Genomic DNA, 15418 nt, shown 5'->3' on the forward strand with positions numbered 1-15418 from the left:
CTGGAAGAAGGCAGCGGCACAGCATGTTGAAACGCAACCGTGACATACCTGTGAGTGACCTCTGAGGAAAGGCTCTCTGTGTGCATTTTCATATGTCAAGCAGTTAGGAACCTTCTCCCCGCGCAGCCATGCATCCTGAGGTGAGTTTAACATCCACCGTGACTAAGTTACAGGATTCATGTCACAGGATAACTTTCTCTCAGCCAGATGGAGAGACCAATGGCCGGAATGAGGTGGCCATCTTTGACAGCGACGACAGTGATGAGGGTAACTTTCATTCTCGTGCAGATAGTTCATGTGACCAACTGTACTCTGTGTTGTGTTCTTGTCACAGAAAGCAGTCAGGAGGAGCCACCGACTCCTAAATGGAACGAGTTGTCCATCATAGAAAGAGTCGGCTTTAACAGGTGAAGTCGGACATCCACAAAACAAAAAGGGTGGATTTTATATTGACTTCCATTCTCCTGCAATCCAACAGTGGGGAGATGTCAGAGACTGACTTGGAGGTAAGTCATGGTTTTTTTTTCTTACCGCACTCCCATCATATTTGCACATACTCTCGCCGGCCACAACGTTAGCTACACCTCTACAATATAATGCAAGGTTATATTCCTTTTCTGTATATCAGCGGTTCTCAAAAAACTTGGCAACATTAAAATACTGTAGCGCAGTAGGCCTGAGTATTCATTAAAAACAAGGCCGAGGTTTTATTTAACAAGTGTATTTAATATTTTGGCTACTGTGACATTACACACAGTTTGAACAGTAACACTGTTTGAATATAGGAAAATAAAACACTGTACTCTATTACAGCAACTTAAGGGTTCCAGGTTCGATCCCCGCTCTACATCTCTACAATATAATGCAAGGCTATATTCCTTTTCTGTATGTCAGCGGTTCTCAAAAAACTTGTCTCTCCGACATTAAAATACAGTAGCGCAATAGGCCTAAGTATTCATTAAAAATAAGGCTGAGGTTTTATTTAACAAGTGTATTTAATATATTTGGCCACTAAAGTTAAAGTACCAATGATTGTCACACACACACGAGGTGTGGCGAAATTATTCTCTGCGTTTGACCCATCACCCTTGATCACCCCCTGGGAGGTGAGGGGAGCAGTGAGCAGCAGCGGTGGCCACGCCCGGGAACTGCAACATTACACACAGTGTGAACAGTAACACTGTAATATGTAAAGCGCTTTGAATCACTAGAGAAAAGCGCTATATAAATGTATTTCACATTCACACATTCACATTCTGCCATTGTGTCCTTGGGCAAGATACTTCACCCACCTAAAGCTAGATAATGGGTTTCCTTGGGTAAAGCGCTTTGAGTCACAAGAGAAAAGTGCTATATAAATGTACTTCACATTCACATTTATATGGCAGGAGTGTGCTGTTGTTTTTAGGGACCTATTTCAAAAATACTTTTTACAGAGCTTTTACTCTGCAGTTTTTAAAGACCTACTGCAAAATCGATTGTCACTTTATTTGACCGGAGTGCTTTGCTATTTTTAAGGATCTACTTTGAAACACTACACAAAGATGCACAGCTGTTACAAAAATACTATTCAGAGATATTTGGTATGATATGATGAGCACTCGGCTGTTTTTAAGGACCTACTGAAAAAACACAAGTCAAAGGTCTTCTTTATGGCCGAATTCTCTGCTGTTTTTAAGGACCTACTGAAAAAGAAAGTTAGCCAAAGATCTTCCAATCCAAAGATTGGGTTAAAAAAACTTGCCCGGGAACCAGGCTGTGTATATATATATATATATATATATATATATATATATATATATATATATATATATATATATATATATATATATATATATATATATATATATATATATATATATATATATATATATATATATACATATACATATATATACACATACATATACATATATATATATATATATATATATATATATATATATATATATATATATATATACATATATATATATATATATATATATACATATATATATATATATATATATATACACATACACATACATATATATATATATATACACATACACATACATATATATATATATACACATACACATACATATATATATATATATATATATATATATATATATATATATATATATATATATATATATATATATATATATATATATATATATATATATATATACATATATATATATATATATATATATATTAGGGATGTCCGATAATGGCTTTTTGCAGATATTCCGATATTGTCCAACTCTTTAATTACCGATACCGATATCAACCGATACCGATATATACAGTCGTGGAATTAACACATCATTATGCCTAATTTGGACAACCAGGTATGGTGAAGATAAGGTCCTTTTTAAAAAATAAAATAAATTAAAAACATTTTCTTGAATAAAAAAGAAAGTAAAACAATATAAAAACAGTTACATAGAAACTAGTAATTAATGGGTAAAATTAACTGTTAAAGGTTAGTACTATTAGTGGACCAGCAGCACGCACAATCATGTGTGCTTACGGACTGTATCCCTTGCAGACTGTATTGATATATATTGATATATAATGTAGGAACCAGAATATTAATAACAGAAAGAAACAACCCTTTTGTGTGAATGAGTGTAAATGGGGGAGGGAGGTTTTTTTGGGTTGGTGCACTAATTGTAAGTGTATCTTGTGTTTTTTATGTTGATTTGATAAAAAAAAACAAAAACAAAAAAACGATACCAATAAAAAAAACAACGATACCAATAAAAAAAAAACCGATACTGATCATTTCCGATACCACATTTTATCGCATTTATCGGCCGATAATACCGGCAGGCCGATTATATCGGACATTTCTAATATATATATATATTTATATATATATATATACATACATATACATATGTATATATATTCAGAGCGCGATGATGTCACGTTATCGATGGGAAAATGCATTTTTAGACAATATGAATTGCCTGAGCGGCTAGGAGACACCGAGAGTAACAAGCGGTAAAAAATGGATTACAAAAAACATATTTAAAAAACAAAAAACCTCACCAAAATTTTGTGACTTTCCGCGGGCCAGATTTTGGGGACCTTGTTCCATATGATAGGAACGCTCCGCTGTTTTAAGGAATCCACTGCAAAACGTGTAGACCGGTGGTTCTCAAACTTTTTTCGCTAAAATCCACCTAAGAAAACACTTGGCTCTCCAAGTACCACCACAGTGACCAACACAGTAGCATAGTAGGTCTACGTAATAATTAAAAACAAGGCAGAGGTTTTATTTCAGAAGTTTATTTAATATTTTCGGCCACTGTACCATTAAACACAGTTTGAACAGTAACACTGTGTGTACATATTTAATTAAGTGATTTTTTTGGCGTACCACAGTGTGAGAATCACTGCCCTAGACAAAGATCATCTATATAACAGGAGAGCTCTGCTTTTTTAAGGACTTACTGCAAAACCCTAGTTGAGAGGTTTCAATCTAACATGTGATCCAACACAAAAAAGGATAATAATGCTGGGTTTTGAATGACAGCGTCAGATGTATAAAAAGATGTATTACTGTGAGCGATATCCTGTACTCCCCCACCACAGAACTCCTTCTCTCAGATTGCTATGGCCTTCAGCTGCGACCAGTACACCCTGAAGCAAAGACTGCAGGCGGAGGAGCACGCCCGCAACTTGGCTGAGGACAACATCCAGCTGGAGCTGTCCCGAGGCCGAGAGACCCTGGAGGTGCACACCATGCACCATTATTAGCTTGTGGACAGAAACATGAAACTTTAACACACGGCTGTGCTTTCATAGGCACTAAAGGGATTATGTCTGGACAGTAAGCGCAGTAAAATCTTGCAGAGGTTAGAGTTGTCTCTGGACATCCTGGCTGGAACCGTGGAACGCATCTCCAACACGGCTGAGGTGCTCGGAGCAGTACACCAGGTACGCACACCTGATCCGTTGTTGGCCTTCACAATTAAACATATAGTAGATATATAACTCACTCTTTTTGTATGAATAGATACAAATACATGTGTCGTGAAATAAGTATAGTACTATTATTAAAATATTTTAATATATCAATTAATTCATTGATAGAATTATAATTTTTTAAGTTTTTGACTTTGCGGCCCAACTTTTCCACGAGGGAGGGGCCCAGAGCCCACTTAAATATTAACACTGAATTACTCTTGATTTTAATCATATTCAATCATTTGATTGATTGATTGATTGATTGATTGAGACTTTTATTAGTAGATTGCACAGTGAAGTACACATTCCGTACAATTGACCACTAAATGGTAACACCCGAATACGTTTTTCAACTTGTTTAAGTCGGGGTTCATGTTAATCAATCCATGGTACAAATATATACTATCAGCATAATACAGTCATCACACAAGTTAATCATCAGAGTATATACATTGAATTATTGACATTATTTACAATCCGGGGGGTGGAATGTGGAGGGGGTTGGGGCGGGGGGGGGGGGGGGGTTAGGTTTGGTGGATATCAGCACTTCAGTCATCAACAATTATATCATCTGAGAAATGGACATTGAAACAGTGTAGGTCTGACTTGGTAGGATATGTACAGCGAGCAGTGAACATAGTGGGCTGAGAAAGCATGAAAACAAGTATATGCATTTGATTATTTACAATCCGGGGAGGTGGGATGTGGCGGGGGGAGGGTGTTAGTTTAGGGTTGTACTTGCCTGGAGGTGTTCTTTAGTGAGGTTTTGAAGGAGGATAGAGATGCACTTTCTTTTACACCTGTTGGGAGTGCATTCCACATTGATGTGGCATAGAAAGAGAATGAGTTAAGACCTTTGTTAGATCGGAATCTGGGTTTAACGTGGTTTGTGGAGCTCCCTCTGGTGTTGTGGTTATGGCGGTCATTTACGTTATGGAAGTAGTTTGACATGTACTTCGGTATCAGGGAGGTGTAGCGAATTTTATAGACCAGGCTCAGTGCAAGTTGTTTTACTCTGTCTTCCAACCTGAGCCAGCCCACTTTGGAGAAGTGGGTAGGAGTGAGGTGTGATCTGGGGTGGAGGTCTAGAAGTAACCTGACTAGCTTGTCTGGGATGTTTGGAGTCTAGATTTGAGGGTTTTGGAGGTGCTAGGGTACCAGGAGGTGCATGCGTAATCGAAAAAGGGTTGAATGAGAGTTCCCGCTAGAATCTTCAAGGTGCTTTTGTTGACTAGAGAGGAGATTCTATAGAGAAATCTCGTTCGTTGGTTGACCTTTTTGATTACCTTGGTTGCCATTTTATCACAGGAAAGATTAGCCTCTAGAATGGAACCTAGGTAGGTGACCTCATCTTTCCTGGTGACAACAATGTCACCCACTTTTATAGTGAAGTCACTGACTTTCTTAAGGTTGATTTGGGACCCAAATAGGATGGATTCCGTTTTACCTAAGTGTATGGATAGCTTATTGTCAGCGAGCCAGGTGCAAATGATCCAACCTACTTCCATTTTACAACCTTGTCAAATGATGTGAAAGCATGTGGTAATCACAAAGATTATTATCAAGGCTTAGGTCAGGTTGATTACAAAAATAAACACTAACCAAATATACTGCTTAAGAAGGGAATCATAAAGAAACATATATTTCGTCGATCATAATATTTTATTAGAGCGTATCAAAACACGTATTGGTATGTCAGACTTAGCCTTGTCTTGGTTTAACTCCTATCTTACTGACAGGATGCAGTGCGTCTCCCATAACAATGTGACCTCGGACTATGTCAAGGTAACGTGCGGAGTTCCCCAGGGTTCGGTTCTTGGCCCTGCACTCTTTAGTATTTACATGCTGCCGCTGGGTGACATCATACGCAAATACGGTGTTAGCTTTCACTGTTATGCTGATGACACCCAACTCTACATGCCCCTAAAGCTGACCAACACGCCGGACTGTAGTCAGCTGGAGGCGTGTCTTAATGAAATTAAACAATGGATGTCCGCTAACTTTTTGCAACTCAACGCTAAGAAAACGGAAATGCTGATTATCGGTCCTGCTAGACACCAACATCTATTTAATAATACCACCTTAACATTTGACAACCAAACAATTAAACAAGGAGACTCGGTAAAGAATCTGGGTATTATCTTCGACCCAACTCTCTCGTTTGAGTCACACATTAAGAGTGTTACTAAAACGGCCTTCTTTCATCTCCGTAATATCGCTAAAATTCGTTCCATCTTGTCCACTAGCGACGCTGAGATCATTATTCATGCGTTCGTTACGTCTCGTCTCGATTACTGTAACGTATTATTTTCGTGTCTCCCTATGTCTAGCATTAAAAGATTACAGTTGGTACAAAATGCGGCTGCTAGACTTTTGACAAAAACAAGAAAGTTTGATCATATTACGCCTATACTGGCTCACTTGCACTGGCTTCCTGTGCACTTAAGATGCGACTTTAAGGTTTTACTACTTACGTATAAAATATTACACGGTTTAGCTCCAGCCTATCTCGCCGATTGTATTGTACCATATGTCCCGACAAGAAATCTGCGTTCAAAGAACTCCGGCTTATTAGTGATTCCCAGAGCCAAAAAAAAGTCTGCGGGCTATAGAGCGTTTTCTATTCGGGCTCCAGTACTCTGGAATGCCCTCCCGGTAACAGTTAGAGATGCTACCTCAGTAGAAGCATTTAAGTCCCATCTTAAAACTCATTTGTATAATCTAGCCTTTAAATAGACCCCCCTTTTTAGACCAGTTGATCTGCCGTTTCTTTTCTTCTCTCCTCTTCTCCCCTGTCCCTTGCGAGGGGGAGTTGCATAGGTCCGGTGGCCATGGATGAAGTGCTGGCTGTCCAGAGCCGGGACCCCGGGTGGACCACTAGCCTGTGCATCGGTTGGGGACATCTCTGCGCTGCTGACCCGTCTCCGCTCGGGATGGTTTCCTGTTGGCCCCGCTGTGGACTGGACTCCCGCTGATGTGTTGGATCCACTGTGGACTGGACTTTCACAATGTTATGTCAGACCCACTCGACATCCGTTGCTTTCGGTCTCCCCTAGAGGGGGGGGGGGGTTACCCACATATGCGGTCCTCTCCAAGGTTTCTCATAGTCATTCACCGACGTCCCACTGGGGTGAGTTTTTCCTTGCCCGTATGTGGGCTCTGTACCGAGGATGTCGTTGTGGCTTGTACAGCCCTTTGAGACACTTGTGATTTAGGGCTATATAAATAAACATTGATTGATTGATTGATTGATATTTACACACAATTATACTGGGCTAATAAAAATAGACGGCCCCAGCGCCCCCCGCGACCCCGAAGGGAATAAGCGGTAGAAAATGGATGGATGGATTTAACAATATACTGTATATGTTTCTCAACTAAAGTTTGAATACAATTAAAGTGCAAATGAAAATATAAGTTCATCACTTTAAGCATAATTTTTGTACTTAAGAAACTTCTCTAAGCTGTGTCCCAATTCAGGGTCTGCATCCTTCAGAGGACCCGGCCTACGCAGCCTCAGAAAGCTGGACCTTCGGAGGCACCTCCGAAGGATGCGTCACCCGTTGTTAAATGGGACAATCTAGTCTGCGGAGGATACTTACATTTGAAAGTGTATTCGCTGCCGGTGCCGCTGCTTGTATTTGCCGCCATCGCCAAAAAGATCCGGGTTGAACAAAAGCGCGCAAAGCATCTGGGGATATGGGAGGCCACAAATCCTCCGAATTCAGGGAAAAGGAGAGCGCAATCGTCGGCTGCATTTGGAGGAGCCTTCGAATTTGAATGAATTGGGACAGCCTTCGCGCAGCGTTGTGACGTTCAAATTCGCCCTTCGAAGGATGCAGACCCTGAATTGGGACACAGCTATTGATTGATTGATTGAGACTTTTATGAGTAGATTGCACAGTTAAGTACATATTCCGTACAATTGACCACTAAATGGTAACACCCGAATACGTTTTTCAACTTGTTTAAGTCGGGGTCCACTTCAATTGATTCATGATACAGATATGTACTATCAGGTAGATACTATTATCATAATACACAAGATAATCATCAGGGTATATACATTGAATTATTTACATTATTTACAATCCAGGGTGTGGGGTGTGGATGGGGGGGAAGTCGGCGGTTAGGTTTGGTTGTTATCATCACTTCAGTCATCAACAATTGAGAACAGAGAAATGGACATTGAAACAGTGTAGGTCTGACTTGGTAGGATATGTACAGCAAGTAGTGGACATAGAGAGGGAGAGAGAGAGAGAGATCAGAAAGCATAAGAAAAAGTATCTACATTTGATTATTAACAACAATGACTTCAGCTCCAGACTTCTTCTGTTTGTTGGAGATTGTCATGACTGCCACCAGTGGTGGAAAAGTGTATTACAACTGAGTACTGCTGCAGCCCATAAGGACCACAGCTGAGAAACAGATATTTTTTGGCGGCGCAACAATAGGGAGTTTTTGAGTTTGAGTTTATTTCGAACATGCAAGCATACAACATGATACATCACAATTTCCAGTTTCTTTTCAACATGTTCGAAAAGGAGTAGGAAGAAGCAGAGCTTATTTAATCCTACCCCTTTTCTTTACATAACAGTTGCAAAACTTTTTGTTCACTTCCTGTTCACAATTTTTTCACAATAAACTCCATAAGTAATCACAATAAAAATAAATAAATAAATAATAGTAAGAATTTAATAATAATAATTGGTGAAGTAAATCATATTTCATATGATGGGATAAATAAGATTACTTTAAGAATGAATGAATGGATGGGCTAAAAAATACTGACATAAACCACACCACAACTGTGCTGTACTTGTAAACGTCATGCAATGTTTTCCAGATCCAGCAGATGGCAATGTTTGTGTTTCTTTCCAACGTCCATCCATCCATCCATTTTCTACCGCTTGTAAATTTGCACAAGTAATTTGGTTTTCATCCGTATATAGCAGCGTTTTGGACTCATGCGTCCTCTTCCTGTGTCCAACAGGAGGCGCGTGTAAGTCGTGCAGTGGAGCTGATGGTGGCTCACGTGGACAATGTGAGGAGGCGGCTGGACCGACACGAGGCAGAGCTGGACGAGGCCAAGAAGATGATCCTGCTGCAGAATTCCTGCAGAAGCATTGTGGAACCAGGCGCACCTTTAGGTGACTTTGTCACTTTTATCAGCATGTTTGTCTCTAATGTTTGACTTGACCCCTGGTCACCCCCCCCCCTATAGATCCAGATGAATGTGACGGCTGGAAGAAAAGCTTTCAGCAGGTATAAAACTACATTTGACTCTAAAGCCTGTTGGCGCTCGCTCGCTGACGTCTGTCAAATTCAAACCTTTCCTCTTTGCTAGAACGGCAGTCGCCGCAGAGTCAGTATGTCGTTAATTCCAAGTGAAATCCTGGTGAGTAATCACTCTTTACTTAGACTAGGGGTGTCTGAGGGCCCGCATCTTCGCTACATGCTGAATCCAATCCAATGTAGGATACAGCACACTGCTAAAAGTCAGTGTTCAAAGACAAGAAAAAAAAATACAAAAATTTGAGGTATTTTATTTGAACTAAGCAAAATTATCTGCCAATAGAACAAGAACATTTGGCTTGTCAAGACTTTCCAAAACAAGTCAAATTAGCTAACCTCAATGAACCCAAAAATACCTTAAAATAAGTATATTATCACTAATAACAACTGTACTACTATATGAGTATGTATTTTCTATTGTTTCATTGAAAATAAAACAGCAAAGTCCATTTGGCTGTCATCTGTTTTAACATGAGACACAATTGTGTCAGAGTCATGATTTTTTTTTTCATGCTTGAAGCAAGAAATTATTACTTGTGAGTGATGATGACGCAGCTATGCAACAGTTAAGTTAAAGTTAAAGTACCAATGATTGTCACACACACAATAGGTGTGGTGAAATTTGTCCTCTGCATTTGACCCATCCCCTTGTTCACTCCCTGGGAGGTGAGGGGAGCAGTGGGCAGCAGCGGTGACCGCGCCCGGGAATCATTTTTGCTGATTTAACCCCCAATTCCAACCCTTAATGCTGAGTGCCAAGCAGGGAGGTAATGGGTCCCATTTTTATAGTCTTTGTTATGACTCGGCCGGGATTTGAACTCGCAACCTACCGATCTCAGGGCGGACACTCTAACCACTAGGCCACTGAATAGTTGATATTCTAGTTTCAAGCATGTTGAGTTATAAAAATGGAACCCATTACCTCCCTGCTTGGCACTCAGCAACAAGGGTTGGAATTGGGGGTTAAATCACCAAAAATGATATCCGGGCGCTGCACCGCTGCTGCCCACTGCTCCCCTCACCTCCCAGGGGGTGATCGAGGAGATGGGTCAAATGCAGAGGACAAATTTCACCACACTTAGTGTGTGTGTGTGACAATCATTAGTACTTTTACTCAATATAGGTCATAAAATCACAGCAACAAGCTGTAATATCTTACTGAGATAATCTAGGACCAAAACCCTTAAAACAAATAAAACTACCATACAATCTGCTTAGTGAGAATAATTATCTTATCAGACAGAAAATAAGCAAATATCACCCTTATTTGAGATATTTAATCTTAGTTATATTTTAGTTTTTGCAGTGTACATACTGTACTGTAAAGTTCAAATTTGAATGACAATAAAAAGGAAGTCTAAGTCTATACTAAGCCAGTGGTTCTCAAACTTATTTCATTAAGTACCGCCTCAGAAAACACTTGGCTCTCCAAGTACCACCATAATGACCAACATTAAAATGCAGTAGCGCAGTAGGCGCTATTTCAGAATCAGAATCAGAAATACTTTATTAATCCCCGAAGGAAAATTAAGATTTTCAGCACAATCCCATTGAAGAGCAGACAAACATTACAGGGAGACAGAACAGGATCGCTGACGGGTCTGCCAACTTCTAGCGCCCCTTACAAAAAAGGTGAGAAACAGGTAAACGGGGGGGGACATGAGCCAAAAAATGTTTTCAGTCTAAGCCTGGGCCCCTGGAGAGGGGGTCCAAACTGAGGCCAAGCACACATAAGCATGTGTGTAAGAGAGAAACATTAAAGAACACAAAGGACATTAAAGACATTAAAAAAGCAGAGCTGATGCAACCAGCCATTTCTACATACAGCTACAAAAGTAAAACAACAACAACAAAAATTTAATATAGAAAACAATGCATAAATTGTATTGAACAGGCATATTCAATATATTTGGCCACTGTAACATTACACACCGTTTGAACAGTCACACTGTGTTTGAATATTGGAAAACAAAACAACATACGTACATAATGAATCAAATCTTTGTCGTCCCACTAGTGGTACGCCTACCACCGTTTGAGAATCCCTGCACTAAGCTTTTATAGAAAACATTGATATTTCAGCTTTGTCTTATGGGTGACAAAGTCAACACAATCATATCTTATAACATGTTATTATCTATTCATTTCTTTTTTTAACTTTGGACACGCCTGGCTTAGACTCTTTCTGACCACAACATTAGGTACACCACCACTATTCAGAACTACTCATTTAGAAAATAGTTGAGTGTTAGAAACACACAGACTCCAAAGCAATAATGAACATAATGTTGCATGAATACAACTCCATGTTCGATGCAATTATCGTATTGGAGCTCATGAAATATTATGGAAAGCGGATTGAAAGGGACAAGCGGTAGAAAATGGAGGGATTGCATCGAGGGGATGCCTATATGTGGAAGTCAAAGACACATTTTCTCTATGATGTTTTCACTATCACTATCACTTTTGTGCCTGGATCCATCCTTCCAGGTAACTGGTATGTGTGAGTGAGAGGAAGAAAAGCTCTGTCTTGTGTGTGTGTGTGGGGGTAGGCACCACCTGCTGGTTTATATATATACATCTCTTTATAAAGCTTCTTTACGTCTTATATTTCAGTCAATACCATAATATATGCAAGCTCACTAACGTCATGTCTGCGTTGATCATGTTTTTGTTTGGCCATGTGCTGTTTGTTTTCTTGGACGCTTTTTAGTTCCTGGTTGTTCACTCCCTTGTTTTGTTTCCATGGTTACCCATTAGTTTCACCTGTTCCACGTTTGGACTCACACACCTGTCACCAATCATGTCACTGTTATATAAAGGCCTACTGAAACCCACTACTACCGACCACGCAGTCTGATAGTTTATATATCAATGATGAAATCTTAACATTATAACACATGCCAATACGGCCGGGTTAACTTATAAAGTGACATTTTAAATTTGCCGCTAAACTTCCGGTTCGAAACGCCTCTGAGGATGACGTATGCGCGTGACGTAGACCGGCGAACACGGGTATGCCTTCCACATTGAAGCCAATACGAAAAAGCTCTGTTTTCATTTCATAATTCCACAGTATTCTGGACATCTGTGTTCGTGAATCTGTTTCAATCATGTTCATTGCATTATGGAGAAGGAAGCCGAGCAAGCAAAGAAGAAAGTTGTCGGTGCGAAATGGACGTATTTTTCGAACGTAGTCAGCCACAACAGTACACAGCCGGCGCTTCTTTGTTTACATTCCCGAAAGATGCAGTCAAGATGGAAGAACTCGGATAACAGAGACTCTAACCAGGAGGGCTTTTGACTTGGATACACAGACGCCTGTAGAGAACTGGGACAACACAGACTCTTACCAGGATTAATTTGATTTGGATGACAAAGACGCAGACGTGCTACTGTGAGTATGCAGCTTTGGCTTTTTTTTGCGTATGTACGTAACTTTTTTTAAATATATAAGCTTTATGAACCTTGGGTTAGGTGAACGGTCTTTTGGGCTGAGTGATTGTGTGTGTTGATCAGGTGTTTGAATTGTATTGGCGTGTTCTATGGAGCTAGGAGCTAGCAGAGGAGCTAGGAGCTAGCATAACAAACACGCAGGTGTTATTATGCAGGATTAATTTGTGGCATATTAAATATAAGCCTGGTTGTGTTGTGGCTAATAGAGTATATATATGTCTTGTGTTTATTTACTGTTGTAGTCATTCCCAGCTGAATATCAGGTCACCCCCGGCTCTCACAGCATCTTCCCTATCTGAATAGCTTCAACTCCCCACTAATCCTTCACTTGCACTTTACTCATCCACAAATCTTTCATCCTCGCTCAAATTAATGGGGAAACTGTCGCTTTCTCGGTCCGAATCTCTCTCACTTCATGCGGCCATCATTGTAAACAATAGGGAACTTTGCGTATATGTTCAACTGACTACGTCACGCTACTTCCGGTAGGTGCAAGCCTTTTTTTATCAGATACCAAAAGTTGCAATCTTTATCGTCGTTGTTCTATACTAAATCCTTTCAGCAAAAATATGGCAATATCGCGAAATGATCAAGTATGACACATAGAATAGATCTGCTATCCCCGTTTAAATAAAAAAAATTCATTTCAGTAGGCCTTTAAGCCTGTCTTTTTCTGTTGGTCGGCCTGGCGACATTATCTGCTGTTACCCTTGTCACTCATGCGTTGATTCCATGCCATTGTTCCATGATCGTTTCCATGCTTGTTCCAAGTAAGTTTTTGTTTATTCGTGTCACGTTTAGCAGTTATTTTGTTTCATGTCCTTAGTCTACGTTAAGTGTAAGTTTTTGTTTCATAGTCAAGTTTGTACCTCCGCCTTGTGCGCGCCTTTAGTTTGTTCTTTTTGTTATAGTAAAAATAAATGTCCTTACCTTCACGCCATGTCCGCTCCAACTTTTATTGCCTATCGGGAAAACAAACCCGCCATAGTCCATGTCATGACAACTAACCCTAATCTTAATTATTCTACCTAATAAAGTGGCTAAGTAGATGTGTTTTTTTCATGGTAGCCTCTCCAGAAGAAGGGAAAGAAAGAGTCCAAGAAGCGGGCCTCTCATGGAGAAGGCAAGACGGGCAGGAAGTCCTCCCCTGCCTGCCCGTCTCCTACCCTGAGCTCGGAGTCCAACTGCAGCGCCGTGACTAAGGAGGACAACTCTCCAGTGGAGGACAGGTGACATGACCACATGCTTGTTGTCCACTCATTTCTCCTCTCATCTTTTTTCCTCATTTCCAGGACGCATGATCCAGATGAAAATGGGTCCCACGTCGCTGCTGTGGTTCCGTCAGACGCGCTTCCCCACCCCACTTCCACTCCCATCCCAGAATGCTCCGTCCCACCCAAACCAGCAGCTGGCACAAAGGCACACGACAACAGGTATCGTCACAGGTGTACGCAGAACATAACTGTAATGATACATTCCTAGCAATTTACATGCTTATTTCAAAAATGTGTTTAACTTTGTGTTTGTGGTCGGGTTGTCACAATGCCGGAATTTCACTAGTCGATATGGTACCTATGGATTACCGATACCACACCTTGCCTTCATGGTAAAATAAGGAGACCTGTTGTGTTCAAAGTGTTGCCGAATGATGAAAGTGTGTCTTTCAGCTGTTTTCTTAGCACTGTGGCAATGCACACTCCCTGGGCTTGTGGTGGTGGATCTCGTGGCGGGGAATACTTTTCTGATCGTTTATATTAGAGTACCGAATAAATGTATGGTGCAATTCACACCTGTCTTTCACTTTTAATTAGATATGTCCGATAATATCGGACTGCTGATATTATCGGCCGATAAATGCTTTAAAATGTAATATCGGAAATTATCGGTATCAGGTTCAAAAAGTAACATTTATGACTAAAACGCTGCTGTATGGAGTGGCACACGGACGTAGGGAGAAGTACAGAGCGCCGATAAACCTTAAAAAGGCACTGCCTTTGCGTGCCGGCCCAATCACATGAAATCTACAGCTTTTCACACACACAAGTGAATGCAACGCATACTTGGTCAACAGCCATACAGGTCACACTGAGGGTGCCCGTATAAACAACTTTAACACTGTTACAAATATGCGCCACACTGTGAACCCACACCAAACAAGAATGACAAACACATTTCGGGGGAACATCCGCACCACAGCAGAACAAATACCCAGAACCCCTTGCAGCACTAACTTTTCCGGGACGCTACGATATACACCCCCCGCTACCCACCTCAACCTCCTCATGCTCTCTCAGGGAGAGCAAGTCCCAAATTCCAAGCTGCTGTTTTGAGGCATGTTAAAAAAAATAATGCACTTTGTGACTTCAATAATAAATATGGCAGTGCCATGTTGGCATTTTTTTCCATAACTTGAGTTGATTTATTTTGGAAAACCTTGATACATTGTTTAATGCATCCAGCGGGGCATCACAACAAAATTAGGCATAATAATGTGTTAATTCCACGACTGTATATATCAGAATCGGTTGATATCGGAATCGGTAATTAAGAGTTGGACAATATCGGATATCGGCAAAAAAGCCATTATCGGACATCTCTACTTTTAATATGTACCTTTTACCAACTCAGTGGCCTTGTGGTTAGGGTGTCCGCCCTGAGATCGTGAGTTCAAACCCCGAGTCATACCAAAGACTATAAA

General features: G+C 40.4%; 1 protein-coding gene across 3 annotated transcripts in view; it reads left to right on the top strand.

The window, feature by feature from the left end:
* si:ch211-163l21.11 (inositol 1,4,5-triphosphate receptor associated 2) overlaps positions 1 to 15418 on the top strand; it is an 18005-nt gene continuing 2587 nt past the window's right edge. The window contains exons 1-11 of one of the 3 annotated variants that reach the window (XM_062052907.1): positions 1 to 140; positions 204 to 267; positions 335 to 407; positions 479 to 506; positions 3595 to 3735; positions 3808 to 3939; positions 8963 to 9119; positions 9194 to 9234; positions 9317 to 9367; positions 13789 to 13949; positions 14013 to 14153. In XM_062052907.1, coding sequence (XP_061908891.1) covers positions 129 to 140; positions 204 to 267; positions 335 to 407; positions 479 to 506; positions 3595 to 3735; positions 3808 to 3939; positions 8963 to 9119; positions 9194 to 9234; positions 9317 to 9367; positions 13789 to 13949; positions 14013 to 14153 — 1001 coding nt within the window. In that variant the 5' untranslated portion in view covers positions 1 to 128. Of the gene's footprint in view, positions 141 to 203; positions 268 to 334; positions 507 to 3594; positions 3736 to 3807; positions 3940 to 8962; positions 9120 to 9193; positions 9235 to 9316; positions 9368 to 13788; positions 13950 to 14012; positions 14154 to 15418 lie in introns of all 3 variants that reach the window. The other 2 variants (XM_062052908.1, XM_062052910.1) reach the window with 2 other exon arrangements.

The sequence above is a fragment of the Entelurus aequoreus genome, linkage group LG07 (genome assembly GCF_033978785.1).
Source record: "Entelurus aequoreus isolate RoL-2023_Sb linkage group LG07, RoL_Eaeq_v1.1, whole genome shotgun sequence".
Classification (NCBI taxonomy): Eukaryota; Metazoa; Chordata; class Actinopteri; order Syngnathiformes; family Syngnathidae; genus Entelurus; species Entelurus aequoreus.